This window comes from Apium graveolens, chromosome 8 (assembly GCF_009905375.1).
Source record: "Apium graveolens cultivar Ventura chromosome 8, ASM990537v1, whole genome shotgun sequence".
NCBI lineage: Eukaryota > Viridiplantae > Streptophyta > Magnoliopsida > Apiales > Apiaceae > Apium > Apium graveolens.
Genome location: NC_133654.1, coordinates 123,802,877 through 123,818,463, shown reverse-complemented (window position 1 = coordinate 123,818,463; position 15,587 = coordinate 123,802,877). Strand labels below are relative to the sequence as shown.

Genomic DNA, 15,587 nt, shown 5'->3' with positions numbered 1-15,587 from the left:
AACTTGATGAAGTTCAAGAAGCAAAAACTACTACGAATCAAGTGGAAACACCTGTTCAGACTGAACAACCTTCTGTGGAACAGCCCATTCGTAGGTCAGGGAGAGTGTCTCGCTAACCTGAGAGGTATTATGGCCTTGTCATTGAGAATGACAATGAGTTGTCAATCATCGATGATGACGACCCTATGACCTATAATGAGGCTATGAGTAGTGTTGACTCAGAGAAATGGCAAAGTGCCATGAAATCCGAAATGGAATCTATGTATACCAACCAAGTATGGACTTTGGTTGAAGCACCTGAGGGTGTGAAGCCTATTGAGTGCAAATGGGTATACAAGAGAAAGATTGGAGCATATGGCCAGGTGGAGACCTATAAGGCCAGGCTCATGGCAAAAGGATTCAGACAAAGGCAAGGGATTGATTTTGATGAAACTTTTTCTCCTGTAGCCCTATTAAAATCAATTCGGATTTTGCTTGCGATTGCTGCTTACTACGACTATGAGATCTGGCAAATGGACGTGAAAACGGCCTTCCTCAATGGGAAACTTGAAGAGGAAGTGTATATGACACAGCCATAGGGTTTTCTTTCCAAGGGAAATGAACACCTAGTGTGTAAGCTGCTACGAACCATATATGGTTTAAAGCAAGCTTCTCGTAGATGGAACATCCGTTTTGATGAGACAATTAAAGAGTTTGGTTTTATCAAAAATATAGATGAACCATGTGTCTACAAGAAGGTTAGTGGGAGCGCGGTAACATTTCTTGTATTATATGTGGATGACATACTTTTTATAGGAAATGATATACCGATGCTGCAATCAGTCAAAGTGTGGCTATCGAAGAACTTCACTATGAAGGACTTGGGAGAAGCATCCTACATTCTAGGTATGAAGATCTATAGAGATAGATCTAGAAGAATGATAGGTCTTACCCATGATACATACATCCAGAAAGTGCATAAAAGATTTAGCATGAAAAACTCCAAAAGAGGTCTCATACCGATGAGCCATGGAGTGTCTCCTTCCGAAAAGATGTCTCCTAAGACACTTGAGGAAAGAGAGCGTATGAGTAAGATTCCTTATGCTTCAGCAATAGGATCTATCATGTACGTGATGTTATGTACTAGGCCTGATGTTGCTTATTCAATCAGTGTGACGAGCAGATATCAGTCCAATCCAGGTGAAGACCATTGGAAAGTAGTGAAGAACATCCTTAAGTACTTGCGAAGGACTAAGGATATTTTTCTTATTTTTGGTGGTGGATCTGAGTTGAAAATAGAGGGCTATACTGACTCAAGTTTTCAATCAGAAAGTGATAATATCAAATCCATGTCAGGGTTCGTGTTTACTCTGAATGGTGGTGCGATTAGTTGGAAGAGTTCCAAATAGTCTACAACGGCTGACTCCACAGCGGAAGCAGAATATATAGCTGCAAGTGAGGCTGCAAAAGAAGCCGTTTGGATGAGGAAATTTAATTCTGAATTGAGAGTTGTTCCTAGCATTGAGGAGCCTATTGTGTTGTATTGTGATAACAACGCAGCAATATCACAAGCCAAGGAAGCTAGGTCTCATAAAAATTCCAAACATATTTTGCGACGCTTTCATTTGATTAGGGAAATCATTGAAAGAGGAGATGTCAAGATTGAGAGAGTTGACACACATAACAACGTAGCAGACCCACTCACAAAGTCATTATCTCATATTCACTTTGATCGTCATAAAGAGAAGATGGGTATTAGATACCCGGGTGATTGGCTTCAGTTCAAGTGAGAGATTGAAAGTGTTTGTCTTAAATCCAATCATGTATGATGAGTTAGGAAGAACTTTCTTGTATTCCTATTTGATTTCATTTGAATTAATAAAAGACTTGTTATATTTTTATTATGGGCTTTATCTATTTAAAGTGTATTAAATAAGATGTTCCATAGTTTAGAGTAAAACTTCTAGAATTATAATGAGATTATAATAGTGAGATCTAGAAGACGACAACTCTAGACTTAAACAGTTCCTGATCATAGGATAACTAATCGGATGTTAGTGGATTCGCAAAGATTGGTACATACTATACTTGCTCCCTTCAGGAGGATGTCTGTTCTCATAGGCATTTGCGTGGTGACACTATAGCTAGTACGTAGGTGCTTATTAGGGAATAAGTTCACTGAACATGACTCGATAAGTTGAACAACTAATGGTGATTACTCACGTGTCAATAGTTATTCACTGAGTGATAGTTGTACAAGTGTCCTTAGACTTGAGATCGTTAAAGTTATCTTATATAGAATGAATTGTGCTTTGGTTTAGTCCTTAGTCTCAAGAACATCCATTAGGTCTATTCTGGGCATAGGATTTTGTGTATAGAGATAGTTAACGTCAATAGAGGATCTACCCCTTCCAGTATAGGAAGAGAATATCCTATGTTATTCTTAGTATGCGAGTTCTGGAATCTCTGGCCAGAGTGTATGAAATTAGAAAGGAGTTTCTAATTTACATTAATATGAACTTTGCATTATGAATAAGAAATCATATGATTAAATTTGATAGGCCTGACACGAGATCCATGCCTTGTATTTAATCGGGATATTGTAAAGGTAGAAGGAATTCATTGTACGGTAACTAGTCACTGACAGGTTCTTGGTATTCTAAGCATTGAATTCATATTATACGGATAGTCGCGATATGTTGAGAAGCATAACTCACGATGTAGAATAAATATAATTAATCAATTAATTATATTTAGTGAATTTTATTATTCATGTAAATAATTAATAAAAGTTTATTATTATTTAATTCTACTACCGACATAATATTGAACCTACAGGGTCACACCATAAAAGAATATTTTCTTTGATGAAATAATGAGAGAGAGAATTATTTTCTAAATAGTTTAGAAAAAGAAATAATGATTAAAATAGTTTTAATTATTATTAGAACATTTTATAAAGATAAAATATGGGGGTTAATATATATATATATATATATAAAGATATATTGTATAACCCTAGGAGAGCCCTATAAATAGAATGAGATGGCTCATTCTATTCACACAATTTTGGTTTTGTGAAAACCCTAGCCTCCATCTTCTTCCTCTCTCTCTCTCTCTCTCTCCCAAAAACTCCATTTTTATAAAAGCTCGGTTTTATAAAAAGGTTCATCGAAGATGATCGTTCTTGGTGGATACCGGTAGAGTGCTTCACACATTGAGGAGCAACTACTAGCACTCCATTTTTATAAAGCTTCAATTCACAAGGTATGGTTACGATTCCTCAGTTTTTCTGTTTTATATGTTATTTCTATATGTGCGATACATGGTTTTTACGGATTAAATGTTATTTCACGCTTCCGCTCATCCGTAAATTCCTTCAAAAATCATGGTATAATAAACGTAGTCTTTATACTGAATAAATAATAAACCAAGTACGTAACAAGGGTATAGATTCACAAATAAGAAAATAATCATCCAAATTATAACTTAAAATAAAAAATCACAAGAATAAACTAGATCCTCTTCACCTCGGTTGAATTGTACTATACGGTCTTTTTATGTCTTCTCCTTAAGCCCTCAAACGTCTCCTCTTTTCAAAACGATCATAAGTTTTTATTATATATGTTGTAGAATCAACCAGGGCTTCAAACTCTCGGAATCCAAGTAGAAACAGAATTTTGTTATCTCGACCTGGTGCGGGCGCGCGCTACACTAGCGCGGGCGCGCGCTACACCAGCGCGGGCGCGCTGCAAATCTGCATCTCGGCGTGGCCGCGCCCCGCTGACCTTCTGGAAAAAATACTGAATTTTGCTTTTCTTGCTGGTTTGAGTTGGCGATTTACGAGCAATCTTCCTAGACACACTCCTAGCAACAATTTAGCACCAAAACAATACTAAATTACCTTGATTCCTATTATATGCCTGAAATGCAAAAACACTACAAAGTAACAAAACACATCAAAAACACAAGTAACTCGAGTACAAAACACCAATTCAAGCCTTTATAGAGCATAATAAGTGGACATAAATGCCATTTAACAACAAGTGTGTCCCTGTTCGGGGCTAGGGGTGGCCGGAGTTGTGCCAGACACAACACCTTTTCTCTTCGAGTTTTTCATGGTCATTTCTGTTATAACAATCGATTAACAAATTTTCACAAGTATCAGCGTATTCGTAATTTCAAGTCGAACGTAGATCTCTGGTTTTGGGCTAGATCTACACAACTAATCAAAGGATTTGACGGACTAGAAAATTAAGTCTAAGGAAATATGAACGATCTTACCGGCATGTAAGATTCTAAGCTCCTGGACGGAAGTAAATGGATGAAAGTAACACCACCATATGTCGAAGGTTCGACCCCTCCTTTTAGAGCCAATGATAACCCCAGATCGTTCTTGGTCTCCTCTCATTTTCCTACCTGGTTTCGGATTTCATAGTGCAGGAATGGGGTTTAATGAGTGGTTTAGCTTTTGGTTGGACTCCTGCAAAACAGAACCGGAGGAGGTGACATATACTGATTTCACCATCAAATCTCACCAAAATCATTATTATTTTTAATTTTTTACATCAAAACATATACATATCGAAAATATTACCAAATAATTATCCGAGGTTTACCACATCACTTTTTTCATCAACATTTTTTCTAACAGTATAATTTTTAATCGGTATCCTAGATGCAGCGTTAATATCTTGGATAGTGACTTGATTTTCCACAAAATTCTCAGTAAATTATTGTTGCATAGATTAAAATAGAAATTGAATCGATTGATTTTTTAAATAAATAAATAAAATTCATTACATCGATGAGAAGAGTGTACATTTTATATTTTATAAGGTACAGCTTTTAACATGTTCGATGCACGTGTTATCATTATTATTTATAGTTAATTTTTTTATACTATTAAAAAAATTAATAAAATATTATTTATAAATAATAATATACATTTTGTTGGTGGCGGAATTTGAACATGAGAATTTGGGTAATGTATAAATAATAAATAATTGTCATTGACGGGATTCGAACCTAATAATAATATATATATTTGAATCTACCTGTCTCTATTATTTGATGAAGAATATTACACAGTTATAATTGGGGATGACCAAACTAACCAAAAAAATATACCAATTTTTGAACTCTATTAATAAAATATAAAAAAAGACATTTATATTTTTAAATTAAAATAGATAAAATATAAGAATTAATAAATATGAAGCAAGTCATGAGTTAATAAAATTTTAAAAAATAAAAAGTAAAAAAGAAGCAGGCGTTAAAACAGCTGATGACATGAGCAAAGAGATGAGAGAAGAACAATGAAGGTCTGTGTGAAACTACAACAACAAGACCACACAAAACCCAAACTCCAAAACTCATCAGCAACACCACCACTCCTCCTCCGCACCAAAATCCCCATCGCCGTCTTTGGCTTCCCATTTCTCACCGGATTCACCACCTCCGACCACTCATCTCTCTCCCTCTCTCTCCGCACTAACTTCCCTTGTGGCCCATCTCTCAAACTCTCTTACTCTCCCTCCTCTAACTCTCCCTCTCCTCTAACTCTCTCTCTCAAGTCCGGCGTCTCTCTCTCCGGCTCCCCTACCAACTCCCCTCTTGTCATCTCCGCCAATTTCTCTTTCACCCCTTTTGCCATTTCTAACCCTGCCCCCACTTTTTCTCTCCAGTTTAAGCCCCACTTTGGTGATTTTTCGTTGCGTAAATGCGTGTTTTCGGACCCCAAAGATGGGAAACGGGAGATGGGTTCGGTTGGGTTTTTGAGGTCTGAGAGGTCTAGGAATGTGTGGAGGGAATTGGGTTTAGAGGGTAGTGAGAAAGAGTCCATTTTTTCGGGGGTCAGGGTTATGGCTAATACGAAAATGGCGGTGGCCAAACGTGTGGGGGTTAATTTGAGGTGGGGTGTTTGTTTTCCGGGGGATTTTAGTAATGGAATGCCGTATTTGAGTGTTAATAAGATTTCGATTGAGAGGGTTGATGAATTTAAGGAGAAGAAGGTGAGTTGTGATGAGAGAAATGTGGGTGATTCGGAGATGTTGAAGGGTATGTTATCTTGGATGAAGAGGGAATTGGAGAGTTTAAGGCGAGATAATCAAGAAATGAAGTGTAATTTACAGGAGTTGAAGTCGAAAAAATTAGTGAAAAGGAGTGGAGGAGGAGAGAAATCAATGCCGGTGGTGCAAAATACTAGTGGATTTGATCAGTGGAGGAATAAGAAGCGTATTGCTGAGGAGAATCAGAAGGAGTTAAAGAAAGTTGAGATTCCGACGACTGATGTAGAGAGTGAACTACATAAAGCTATTATGGCTGCTTCCTCTTCATGAGGTTGGCACTTTTTATGTGTTTTCTAACTGTATTTGGCTCTTAAATTTGTGTATGTGTATATATGTGTATTCGTTATGCGTACATTGTAGCTACAATCTCATTTGCTACTCTTTATGGCTTAGAACTTCATTTTTTGTGCAAATTCTTGAAGTTTGTTGTGATTTAATTTTGGTGACACTTGTTTGATTTGTATGTAAGAAATGTGCTTATTCAATCAAATAAAACAATGTTAACGATATTTTCTTATTAAAAAGAGTCCCCAATTACACACCGTAATCTTGTGATTTTTGGTTAATGAACATAAATCATCTGTAAAAAGAATAAAGAATTCTAGTGCTACTTTTTCAGAAGCATATAACTATTTAGGGTACATTGCGTTTAGCATAGTATAGTTACTCTTATTGAAAATGGAAATTACTACTACAGTATGTGATGTAGCGAGCAGGCTAGGAGCTGGGTTCACAAGGAGAAACTTAAGTTTTCTTTAAGCTTGCAATCTATTGTGTTGAATTGATTGAAAAAGAATAAGAAATTGACAAGGAACTCTACTGTAAACTTCTGTCTTAGGTGATGAGCTAATAAATTTTAAAAGAAGATTCAAGCGGGCTTTCATCAAACAGGTAACACATATTAATTTTAATTCTTCAATAGTTATAAATCATAAGAATATGTGAATCTCTTTGATCTGAGGCTCGACATCAAAAATATATCTTTAACAACTAAATGGAAACAATAGCAGAATCAATCTAATTAGTGAATAACTAAATCATAAAATATGAGCATATCTATACTTCTTAGTTTTGGCAGCTTTTTGAAGAAGTGGCTTGGGGGGTGGAAATGTGTCCCTGGATCGGTTGGGGGGGGGGGGCATGGTCATACTTGGCCTCCATTACCTTCCGTCCCGCCGTCCCGGTAAAAGTGTGGTTCTGATTAATACCACTTCTAACATTTTTACTTCTGAATGCGTCTCTGATCATCGTGAATAAACCACCACTGTTATATTAAAAGATTGAATTGACTTATTGAAGAAAATGCATGTGCAGTGCAGCCTAGAACTCAATTTTTTTTAGTTTTCTTTTTATTCTTTCAGTCTTGCTAAGTATCATCTCAATCGAATCTGAAATATGGTTTCTGCTAAGCCACATTATAATCCTTCAACATGGTGTTGGGTTGCTTCAGTGATGGTCTCATAATAAAACACCCTACCTTGTAAATTGTCCTTGTCACTTGTAAACCTTTTCGTGATGGTCTATAAGCAAAGCCAATGGTGTGCTATACCTTGTTCTATATCTATATTATAGAATAAAACTAAATTTATCACTCCAATAGTGTTCTATATCTTGTGCTAAAATAGCACAATGCTATAAATTATGCTAAATATAGAACAAAAGATAGGTGAAGTTATATTTGACACCTCGTCCCACCTCATCAAAAAGTAACAATTATGTAGAAAAATTATTTTTGTATTCAAATTAGTGGGATACTTGGGAGTTGATGAAATTTGGAACAAAATATAGAACCAACTATTGGGGCTATGATGCTATTTTAGCAACTATTTTTTAGTGCTAAATTATAGCAGTAGTTACACTTATTTTTCCATTGCCATCGGAGATGCTCCAAAATAGTTGTTAAACATTGCCAAATTATCACTTATATTAAAAAAAAATTATTTAAACTATATTTCATGTCAATGTGGCAACATTTTCCTCCAATAGTTAGCCAACTTGAAGATTACCTATATGGTCCATAATTTAAATTGCAAATGATACTTAAACTAAAAAGGGTATTCATCATATATATTTTATGCAATTACATATGTGTTTTAACCATTCAGGGTTAATGCCAAACGTAAAATTAAAATATTAGTGTGTTTCTATTTTTCAAAAGTTGGCAACTTTTTGCAACCCACCAATTCTAATAGGTAGACAACCAAGATTGTCTTGCCACATCAACTTTGGCAACCTCTTGTAGATGCTGTAATCACCCATTATATTTATGCAACTTGTCTATTTGCAGAACAGAACGTAACCTCGCAACCTGTGTATACCAAGGTTCAAGAGCTTGGACAAGTAGATATAATTTTGGACAAGTAGATATAATTTTCTACTTGTGGTAGAAAAGTAGCGTGTATTGTGGTAGAGAGTAATACTGATTCTTACCTTGTGTTATAAATGGTTTCTGTGTGTCTTATAAACTTGCTACCATACGGGTCCACATGTGAATTATGCATTTGTAAATTTGTAGAGATCAACTTTTATAGCTAATTTATATTTTTTCTATGTATTCTCAAGTTGTGTTAAAGGGTAAAGAGAGCAAGGATACAGAAAGAATAATATGTTGTACAAAAAACCGAGGCTGCTTGTCAAATTTAAAGCAATTATAAAGTTCTTTTTATAATTTCGCACATTATGTGAAGTTTGTCTCAGCTCAAAAGGTATAAGAATAATATGTAAAAAACAGAGGGTATAAGAATAATATGTAAAAAACAGAAGGTGCGCTTGTCAAATATAAAGCAATTGTAAAGTTCCTTTTATAGTTTCACGCATTATGTGAAGTTTGTTTCAGCTTGAAGTTATAAGAATTTTTATCATCTTTTATTTAAGAATCTCTTCTATTTTTATCATTCTTATCGAAAGTTATAAGAATTTTTATCATCTTCTATTTAAGAATTTCTTCTATTTTTATCATTCCTTATATGCAAAATTATGGGCTAGTTATGGTAAGTGCTTGTTCTGAAACATTGTACAATGCCAGAAGTGTTAGGTTCAAAAAGTACATATTGAGGGGTTAATGTATATTCTTAGTTTTAAAACTATTAATGCAGCGGAAATTGAAATTTGAAAATGAAATAAACAAATACAAGAGATTTCAGGGAGTAATTCTTATATTAAGAAATTAAACCGCAAAGGATTGTTTATACTTTTGAACAAATATTCAAAGTTACAAAAATAGAGAGTCAATATAATTATAAGTTATCAAAACAATGACTTCTATCTATCACTCTAAAAACATATAACTCTTATCAAATGATTAACGATACAATCAAAGAAGTTATAAATATCTAAATGTGTAACTCTTTAATGGTGAGTAAATAATTGGGCACGACCACTCCTTGTCAAATCAAGCTTTTTGTGTGTTGGGAATATTTTGTTAGAGCTTGGCACTTTTCAATAATGGCAAGATCTTCAATTCCAATCTGCATCTATTGATTATATAGGCTCGCTGGCATAGGTGGAAAGCTATGTGTATGGCCAAAAGCAATGGTGGCATGTTGTTTAAAGAATTTCATGGCTTTAATGTGGCTATGCTGGCTTTAATGTGCCAAGTATTTTTCTAGTTATATTTGGTCTAGTATTTGGAAAGCGAAAGAAGAATTAAAAAGAGGGCTTAGATGGGTAGTCGGTGATGGTAGCACTGTAAATGTGTATAAGGATAGATGGTTGCGCGAGAAGACTGATTTATGTCTCCGAACAGGAAGCAGAAGATTGCAAGGTAAATTCAATTTTCTTTCCTAATACAAGGAAGTGGGATGAACATTACATAAAAGGTACTACCTCTGTCCTCACAATTGTTATCGTTTCTAGGAAAGTGTCTGACACGCATTTTAAGATGAATAGAAAGTATAGTTCTATAATTTTTTTTAAAAAAAATTCTTTTTCTGAATAGAAATAGAATGTTTAAACTTTTATTCAGAAAAATAATTTTTTTTAAAAAGTTAAAGAACTATATTTTGTTTTCATCTTAAAATACTTGTCGGACACTCTGCCAGAAACGATAACAATTGGGAGGGACGGAGAGAGTATTTTTAATGATGAGGAAACTAGAGCAATATTATCCACCCCAATCCCGAGAATGCAGGTGCTAGATAGAGTCATTTGGCATGACGCTAAAAATGGGGAGTATAATTGCAGAGATGGTTATCGTTTCTGGAATGGTCAACATAGGTCTATTGCTCAGGTTTCTAATTCTCCTGGCTGGAAAAAGATTTGGAGGATGAATATAGCTCGTGAGATGAGGATTTTTATTGTGGAGATTAGGACGTAACAACTTACCAACTCGTAATGCTTTGATAAGAAAAGGAATCAATGTGAATGATGTTTGCCTTTTTTGTAAGATTGATGATGAGAGTGTTAAGCTTATCTTTTTTGAGTGTATTTTTGCCAAGAGCTGCTGGCAGTAGGTGGGTTATAGTACATCGTTACCTGAAGATCAAACAAACTTTTTCAGACTATTAAGATTGCTTCTATATTTATATTATGGAGTATCTGGTTCTTTCGTAATAAATTGGTTTGGGAAAATAGAGTTGTTACAGCAAATTTTGCTACAGAATGGGGTGATAAGATGGTGCAGAATGGCAGCTGGCAAAGACAAAGACTACAAAACCAGGGGAAGTAACAGGTAATGCTATAAGGAGTGCTCAGACTTTTAAATAGAAAAAATCTCCACCAGCTGGAACGTTTGAAATAAATGTTGATGCTTCAGTTCCAAAACTATGTGGGAGACTTTGTTTGCTGAGTTTTCTGCTGAATAAATATTCTAGTTTGTGTTTAAAAAAATTTTACAACTACTTGGTATTATATTCTTAAGATGAATATACAAATTAAAAATTGATTTTAAGACTTCGTAGATTTATTATTTTTGCCAGGAGAATTTGATAAAAATCCCACGGAATACAAGTATACAGGAAGTAACAAACAAATGTTTGAAATGTAAGATAACGTACAACAGGCTGAAACATCCGAAACAAACACAATTTTAAACGGTTTTTCTATTGTGTGTCCATGAGCCCTTAGCAGGAACTTGTAATTTTAGTACATCTTGATTGGTTATTTCGTAAACCTCTTATTCCATAGACCTCTGCATTCATACAACCTCCACCAATCAAATTGACCTAATATTTTAAGTTTGTGCGCTTACTATGCGCACACAGTAGAAAAACCGTTATACACCTGGGTTTCATTTTCAATCTGCTTCTGCAGAAATCATCGGAATGCCTATTTCCAAATTTTAGGCCTCACATACCACAATAAAACCGTGAAATTATTCACTCAGCTCTTTGCTTACATAAGACCATGAGAGTAAACACTTGTTCTATCTGTAATGCAAATTTATAATTGTGAACCCCAAACATCAATATTGCCACAGCAACAACAATATGCCCAGCATTATATTAGAGCACTATAAAGATATTGATATACCTAATGTGTACAATTTTCAGCAACAGATTAAAGCAAAAAAATGTTACTAAATTTAAAACTAAAACTAACTCAATTCACCAAAAAACATAAAAGATGTTTAATAAAGCAGTACAAGTTAGTTCAGAGGCTAGATCTAACTACAAGTCTGATCATTTGGCTGAAGCAAAGACTGGCAATGATCCAGCTCTTTTTCATTTTGGTTTTCTGCGAACATATTCTGCTCTGGATTCTTAATCGTATCAAACCCAGGAAAAGAAGATTATCAATTTGCAGCAGCAAGAACCAGTAGCAAATTGCAAGCTTCCAAGTTCCATCTCACTGGAAGGACAACGGCAGGATGAAAGTTTTATTGTCAAATTAAGCACATCAAAATAACACTTTAAAAAGTAGAGTAAATTTAAATATCCGACACATGGTAAAGAAAAATACAACAAAATATTTGCTCTGTAGATGCATTTACATATATATATATATATATATACATATAGAATAAAAACTTTGAAAATGATAATAATGTAGTAATCCAAGAGCATATATACAATAAATTGTCATTAACTATAAGCTAGACACAAATTCAGGAAAATGTAATTGATCAAAAAACCAAAGAAAATCTACACAACGAAGGGGATCAGCATAAAGGTTATGATCACAGCAACAAGAGCTAAGGATGTTAAACTAGGGAATCAAAGCAAGATGTGGGGAGAAGTCTAAGTTATAATTCAATACTAGAATGCAACCCACGCCTTTTTATTACAACCCCGATTAATGTGGAAGAGGCTGCGAATGTTACAATGTCACAACTCAGACAAGAACAGGGGCCCTCTTCCTTCCTTTCCCACTTAACATCTTAGCTAACTCAACTCTCCTTGCTCAAACCTTTTACTTTTAACCATCATGTCCCCCCCCCCCCATCTATCTTCACCCTTTTAATTAAAAAATATAACATCACATATATCAAGACCACAAAATCAAACAAGTAGGACAAGTAAAATAACAGATTACAAATCGAAAAACATAAATATAAGAATATATTGTATATATTAAAAAAACACACTATACATACAGAGCTTCGAGAATGACGGTAGGGTTTGCTGTGTAGCTGGGTAAAACAAAAGGGGGGTGCTCCCTTTGTAGGGAGACTGACCTATAAAAAGGCCTGTAAAGTGTAAATGTCATTCGACAATCAACATTTTAAAAAAGGCCCAAAACAATACATAAGGCAGGACCAGCCCAATAGTATAGTATATTGAAAACCAAATTGATCTGTAGCCAGGCCACTTTTCCCACTTGCCGGATCACACCGGGTTCCACAAGAACCATATCAAAACAAAGATCCAAATTTTATTTATCCGATTTTGGGTCAGTTTTAGGCTTAATTCGAATCCTTAATAAATAAATAAATTTATATTATCGTACAATTAAGTTAGATAACACTTGTTTTTAATATTCGGGATAAAATTGTACTTTATATATCGGCAATAAAGACTTGGTACAGTGGTCAAGGTCTTCCTTAACTAACTATAGGTTAAAAGTTCGACTCAATCATGTGTGCGCGTTTGTTTAACTAAAAAAATAGTACTCTGCATATTTAGATAATTCAATATTAATGTCAAATATAATAAATATAATTATCGATAAATGATCCGGTTATAAATATTAGATTTAATCATGTATTATTGTTATAAAATTACGTAAGATAAGAATAATATACTATCAGTTTTTTTTTCGGATTTCGAGTTCGAATCGAGTTTGAAACAGATTTCAAATTTTAGATCGGGTATCAGTTCGGTATAACTAAGATCCAAATCTAGATCCAAACTTATTTGTCCCACAATTTATTTTTGCACGCCCTAAATTTGATTTTAACCGAAATAACCTTAATGCGATTTACCTTAATTCACGTGGTTTGCAGGCTATTGTGTGAGTCCGTAGGGTTTACCTGGTGCGCACCCGAAAGATAGCGGCTGCGGGTTACCTACGATAAAAAAAATTGTCAATTTTTTTATAAAAATGTTATTAATTTTCCGTGCTAATATTATTTTTCTGGGAACAATATTTAGGTACATTTCTAAATATTAGTATTTAATGTTTTCGTGAGAGAGATTATTGATAATCTACACCTTTTTTTATCTCAACATTGAAATATTAGTATTTAATATTTGTAATTACTTTAAAATATTTATGACTTAAAATCTCAACAACTACATGAATTAATTTCAACATCTATACTATATTATAATAAACAACATTAAAAATTTGGTAGTCGGTTGATTGATATTTACTGAAATTACTAAATTACCCTTACTTATTTTAAATTATATTTAAATTTAAATTAAATTACATGAAGTCTTGCTTCTTCTAATTTATATTTACTATCAATCTTAATACACACATACCCAATCTCAATACATCTTTACAAATTATGGTCTTCTCTAATAAGCCTAAATCTTTCGTAGTTAATTTAAACAATCGGCGACTTATACAATTTGACATTAAATAACTCATGCACGCTTAAGTTTGAACTTTGAGTATTTGCTAACTATTTATGTTATTTTTACTTAATTATTTTTAAACACCTGTTTACTTTATAAAATAAATACCATTTTTAACTGAAAACAAATTATATAGTTCATATTTTTATTAGTCTAAAACACTTATGTTTTCAAATATGTTAAATGGCGTTTATAATCCTAATTACTAACTAACAAACACAATTTGTATAGTCATAACAATAACTTTGTTTTCAAACATATTTATTATAATTACTGATAACTCCTATATTTTAATTTTAATTAGCATATGATTAATTAACTTTTTCAACTAAAATTGTATTTTTTTCAATAAAAACATCTCCTTTCAAGAATATCACAGATAATTTTATTTAATATAATATTATTGTAATATCCAGGTTTGGCAATATAATAAAATATGAGATATTTTATTTTATATTATTATAATAGTAGTTGAGATATGTGTGAATTAAATTTATTGATCATGTGAGATATGTTTTTATTATTAGGGTATTAATGTGTATTGTTATTTATATTATTACCCCACATTGATTAGAAATAAGAGGGGAAACTCTTCTTGCATTATATATGTATGGAGTGTATTAAATCTAAATTGCGTGATTGGTACTTGGCTCAATTCCCACATTGGTGAAAATGTGAGCAAAGAGGTATCTTTAAACTATAAATGAAGGCACAAACTTATGGTATGTACTTACAAGTGCTAGTTTAATTTTTAATGTATTGGCTTTTGTCCAACATCGAGACAAAATGATAAAAATGCTAGCCCTATATCTATATAAGTAGATGGATGTGCTGAATTCTTTAACATAAAGGACTTAATAAATAAGTTTCTAGTTTTAAACTTTTCTTCTCTACTTGATGTGCTGAATTCTTTAACATTAAGGACTTAATAAATAAGTTTCTAATTTTAAACTTTTCTTCTCTACTTCCCACACCGAGAAGAAGAGGAAATGGGTGACTCTCAACCCTTTATTTAAACTCATTTCATGTCATGAGTTCAAGTTTATATGGACTTAAAGCCTTTGTTTTATTCGTCCATTTTCTTTAAGCAAACTGAATATTTTTTTTAACTAAACTTGGTTAAAAGAGACGAGTTTCAACTAGATGCCTCTCTTACCAAGCATAATAAACAATTCAAGTGTTGTGTATAATAAGTTGAATAATTTTGAGTGCTATAGGAGGATTAGTATCCCACATCGAGACCAAATAAGATGAAAGTAGCTATAAATCCTATATATATCATGAAAATGTTTGCAAGAGTCAAGTTTTCCTCCCACATCGAAAATGTGTGGAAGTTCAAGGTTCAAAGAGCCTACTTAAACAGGATAGGTTTCAAAGAGTTGAATAAAAACTAAGTGTTGTTTAGGACTTTGAGGATCTTGTTTGGTCCATAGAACTAAAATTAAAAGATGACTTAGATTTTCTTTATAAGAAATATTTTTCCCAAGATCCTACAAGTGATTAAAAGAGTATAAGTTTGTGTCTATAAAATGTTAGTTTGGGAATGTTAACAAATGAACTAGAAAGCACACTATTG

At 33.5% G+C, this 15,587-nt stretch overlaps 1 protein-coding gene and 1 long non-coding RNA gene across 5 annotated transcripts; one reads left to right on the top strand and one right to left on the bottom strand.

The window, feature by feature from the left end:
• Positions 1 to 5,265: 5,265 nt before the first annotated feature.
• On the top strand, positions 5,266 to 9,902 carry LOC141677491 (uncharacterized). 4 transcript variants are annotated; one of them, XR_012557445.1, is made up of 3 exons: positions 5,267 to 6,321; positions 6,889 to 6,941; positions 8,343 to 8,604. XR_012557445.1 is itself a non-coding variant. In XM_074483454.1 (2 exons), exon 1 carries the CDS (start codon positions 5,298 to 5,300, stop codon positions 6,318 to 6,320), a length of 1,023 nt encoding a protein of 340 aa, XP_074339555.1. In that variant the 5' UTR covers positions 5,266 to 5,297; the 3' UTR covers position 6,321; positions 9,539 to 9,902. The 4 variants fall into 4 exon arrangements, 2 of the variants coding, with proteins under 2 accessions (XP_074339555.1, XP_074339556.1); XR_012557444.1 differs by having other exon boundaries at positions 8,338 to 8,604; XM_074483454.1 differs by lacking the exons at positions 6,889 to 6,941; positions 8,343 to 8,604 and adding an exon at positions 9,539 to 9,902 and having other exon boundaries at positions 5,266 to 6,321.
• Positions 9,903 to 11,457: 1,555 nt separating this feature from the next.
• LOC141676631 (uncharacterized) lies at positions 11,458 to 12,761 on the bottom strand. The gene is made up of 2 exons (XR_012557098.1): positions 12,583 to 12,761; positions 11,458 to 11,837 (listed from the first exon to the last, which is right to left on the bottom strand). It is a non-coding gene; the product is annotated as an uncharacterized LOC141676631 (long non-coding RNA).
• Positions 12,762 to 15,587: the final 2,826 nt, after the last annotated feature.

Bases quoted from the DNA above. Each gene is read 5' to 3' on its own strand.
- LOC141677491 (XM_074483454.1), top strand. From the start codon at position 5,298: ATGAAGGTCTGTGTGAAACTACAACAACAAGACCACACAAAACCCAAA.